A 3,751-nucleotide genomic window follows, 5' to 3' on the forward strand; every position below is an offset into this window, starting at 1 on the left:
AGGCAGGAGACTCGCTTGGGTCCAGGAGTTGGAGGTTGCTATGAGCATGATGCCATGGCACTCTACCCAGGGGGGATAGCTTGAGGCTCCATCTCAAAAAAACAAAAACAAAAACAAAAAAAAACTATCCTCATCCCTGGGGTGTGGAGAGGACTTCAAGGAGCCAGTACACCTGCCAGTCTTCCCTGATGTGCCCTATTTACATATTCCTTGCTACCCTTTATCTGGGCCTTGTTTCATCTGACACCCTCATTACATTCTAAGCTCTGTGATGAAAGCGATCACTTCTGGGTGGTGCAAAGTGTGCAAAGTGCTAGCACAGTGTTTGGCCCTTAATAGGTACTCAGTAAATGTCTCGAATGGAAAGCCTGTTATTTCAAAAAGTCAGAAACCACTTCCTTAAGTCTGAGTTTGGATGCTTGATCAGTTTTGCCTCTTCCCAGCCAAGCAGGGGCAACTCAGCTTCCAGGCTATGTTCCAGACAGCTCTTAAATGTCTTGTCCTATAGGTGTAACCAGAAATGCAGGAGGGAGGCCAAAGGCCCCAGCCCCACCCTTAGGCTCCCTGAAGACATAAGATGAGGACAGCACACCCATTCCTATTATCTCTTAAGCTGCCAGCCTTACCTCTTGCCGGTGGTAAGAGGTGTTTAGAAAGCCACGGTAGCGCTGTCGCAGAGCCTGGCCCAGCTCCCAGTGCTGTAGCATCCCCTCCTGTGGGCACACCCAAGGGTTAAGAAGGTCTGGAGAGAAGAGATGACTCACATGCCCCATGGGTTTAGGCACTGTTGCTTTCCAGGTTTATCTGTGGCTGGTGTAGGAGTGGGTTAATCTGATCCTAGAAGTCACTCTTTTATTAAGTGGCCAGTTGTGCCTGGCACAGAGTAAGGTTATGAAATCTGGTCAAAGTCCGCACCCATGTGGGAAATGGCAGTTTAGTGGAGTCCCAAGTTCTCTAGCCTGCTCTAGAGGGCACCTATTTTACAGTTCACATGGAGGGAAGGCTGGCTGCTGACCCACCTTGGTTAGCTGACCAAACCCCTGGGGCCAGTCTTCTTCCTGATAGGGATCTTTGGGATATGTCTTCACTGGTGAACGGTCTCCATGTCGATACAGCTGAGGAAAGAAAATAGTTTGTCTATACCTTAGAAGGGTCTCCTTGAGGAAGACACAGCACCTACCTTTTGTCCCATGTTAGGGAAGGAAGCCTTCACTGCAAAAGACCCCAGTTCAGGAGTCAGTAACTACTTCCAAGCTCCTGAAATTCTAATTTGGCTAAGCAATGCCACTGGAGACCAAAGGTACAGGAAGGAAGGGAAAAGAGACGTGAAAGCAATGTATGCGATGGAGAAAATCGGGAGAGAAAGATCCCAACGCTTCTTTAGGGATGAGTCTCAACCATTCAATTTCCCTGTCCCGGGGTAGACTCACTCCAACTTATCCCTTAATATAGAAGACTTACTTGGACACTTTGCTCCTCCCAAAAATCCAGGGTTACAGATCAATAGTGAACCTAACCCCCTAACTCCAAGGCCAGTCGTCCGCTCCTCTGCTAGCTCCTCCTCCAGACCTTGGACACCCACCAGCAGGCCTTTTCACTTCTAGCTCCAGCAAACTCTTTCGTGACCCCGTCTCTCCTTACCAAGGTTACGAAGCGCAGACTCCCGGCCTGGGTGGGTGGCATCACCATCAGGTTCACACCAAGAAGCAGCTGGAGAAGTGCGGCCCGGCTGCAGACCGACCGTCTGCCCGCCATCGCCGTTGTCTATGCAGCCAAAGGGATGGAACCCGTTCGGTGCTACCTGCCGCAGCCACCCGGACGCAGCCATAAGAACACACGCCGGAAATACTCTCGCCGCCATCTTGCTTAAGGATGGGCAGGGGTTGTAAAAGAAAGCGCTATCTGCTAGAGAATTCATGTAGGAGGTTCAGGATCTGGCCGCGGGAGAGGAGCATGGGAATATAGCGCGACTTCGCGCGGCAGACAGGACTTGACAACCTCAACATGATAAAGAGGGCCATGAGTTCGGGATTGCGTCGGCCCGGGAAGACTCTGTACCAAGGTGGCGCTTGCACTGGGCTGGACCATAGCAGGGGGAGCGAGCGCCGCCTCGGGTGCTGCCAGGCGCGACCAAGCCAAGGTGGATGCACAGTACCGGCGAGCGCCCCTCTCCACGAGCCTGCCTTTGGGTGGAGCCCTGGCCCTGTTCCTGTTTCCTGGGATAGGTCTTGTTTGGGGGTGCGGGGCACAGCGTGTAAACAGTCCTTTGGACTCCCTGTGTTCTTGAGGTTGCTTCCAGTCTAGCCTACTTTTCATGCACCGAACAGAGCTTCCCCTTCCAGTCCTTTTCCTGTTTTCCCTCGGGTCCACTTCCAAGGTTTAGTTAATTAGAGTCATACCTCTTCCCAAAGGAGTTGGGTTGCACAAGATGTTCAGGCTTTCCAAACCCATTGAATCCGCAGGGAAGGAGTTTCAGACCCGATGGGGGAGATATTCTGGGCAATGGGGCTGTCATATTATGAAGTGGGAGTAAGTAGAGTTTCCGCAGAATCAGAAGCCCCTTTGGCATTAGCTGTTAGGATTTAGATGCAGCCAGTTTGGATTCAGGACTTTGTGACCCTGAGCTTGGAGTTACACACAGTTGCACAAGGTTAGATCATAGCCTCTGTGGATGCTTTGATTCATATCTGCCCACTAGAAGCAAACCACCTCAGATCTTGGGGAAACAGAATTGCCCACTACTGTCTCTTGATTTTGCCCTAGGACTCCAGATTCATTAATTAGAAGTAACTCAGTATCTAAACTTTGCTTCCAGAGTTGTCATGGAGCAAGTAGAATAAGAACTGAAGGCTGGGTAGCCAAATAGTTAAAATAATTTTTTTTTTTTTTTAAGAGATGGGGATCTAGGCTCAGCACCTGTAGCTCAGCGGCTAGGGCACCAGCCACATACACCGGAGCTGGCGGGTTTGAATCCAGCCAGGCCTGCCAAACAACAGTGACAACTGCAACCAAAAAATAGTTGGGTGTTGTGGTGAGTGCCTGTAGTCCCAGCTACTTGGGAGGCTGAAGCAAGAGAATCACTTGAGCCCAAGAATTGGAGGTTGCTGTGAGCTGTGACGTTACCGCACTCTACAGCCACATAATGAGACTCTGTCTCAAAAAAAAAAAAAGAGAGAGCAGGAGACGGGGATCTTGCTCTGTTGTTCAGCCTGAAGTGCAGTGGTATGATTATAGCCCACTGTAGCCTCAAACCCCTGGGCTCAAGTGTTCCTCCAATCTTAGATTAGATCACTACTGTTACAGGCATGAACCACAATGTCCAGCAGCATTCTTAACCTTGGTCACAGGCCCCTTTATGAATCAGATGAAAATATTGCCCTTCAGAAAAATGTCTACAGACACAGGTATAATCCCAAGAGGTTCACAAAAACCATTTATAAGTTTCATAAATCTCTGAATCCCTGATCTAACTTAGTCCTCTTACTTGCAGATTAGAAAACTAGGGGTGGCGCCTGTGCTCAGTGAGTAGGGTGCCAGCCCTATATACCAAGGGTGGCGGGTTTAAACCCTGCCCTGACCAAAAACTGCAACAAAAAAATAGTTGGTGTTGTGGCGGGCGCCTGCAGTCCCAGCTACTTGGGAGGCTGAGCTGAGTGAATCGCCTAAGCCCAAGAGCTGGAGGTTGCTATGAGCTGTGATACTACAGCACTCTACCGAGGGCAGTAAAGTGAGACTCTGTCTCTTAAAAAAA

At 50.0% G+C, this 3,751-nt stretch overlaps 1 protein-coding gene across 6 annotated transcripts in view; it reads right to left on the bottom strand.

The window, feature by feature from the left end:
* The window catches only part of ACP2 (acid phosphatase 2, lysosomal), a 9,397-nt gene extending 7,529 nt beyond the window's left edge, over positions 1 to 1,868 (bottom strand). For 3 of the 6 annotated variants that reach the window (XM_023509601.1, XM_003781290.3, XM_012802822.2), the window contains exons 1-3: positions 1,642 to 1,868; positions 1,020 to 1,115; positions 627 to 713 (exon numbers count right to left, since the gene is read on the bottom strand). In XM_023509601.1, coding sequence (XP_023365369.1) covers positions 627 to 713; positions 1,020 to 1,115; positions 1,642 to 1,755 — 297 coding nt within the window. In that variant the 5' untranslated portion in view covers positions 1,756 to 1,868. The other 3 variants (XM_023509604.1, XM_023509607.1, XM_023509610.1) reach the window with 3 other exon arrangements.
* Positions 1,869 to 3,751: the final 1,883 nt, after the last annotated feature.

The sequence above is a fragment of the Otolemur garnettii genome, unplaced genomic scaffold (assembly GCF_000181295.1).
Source record: "Otolemur garnettii isolate 467f Iridium unplaced genomic scaffold, OtoGar3 scaffold00001, whole genome shotgun sequence".
Lineage (NCBI taxonomy): Eukaryota > Metazoa > Chordata > Mammalia > Primates > Galagidae > Otolemur > Otolemur garnettii.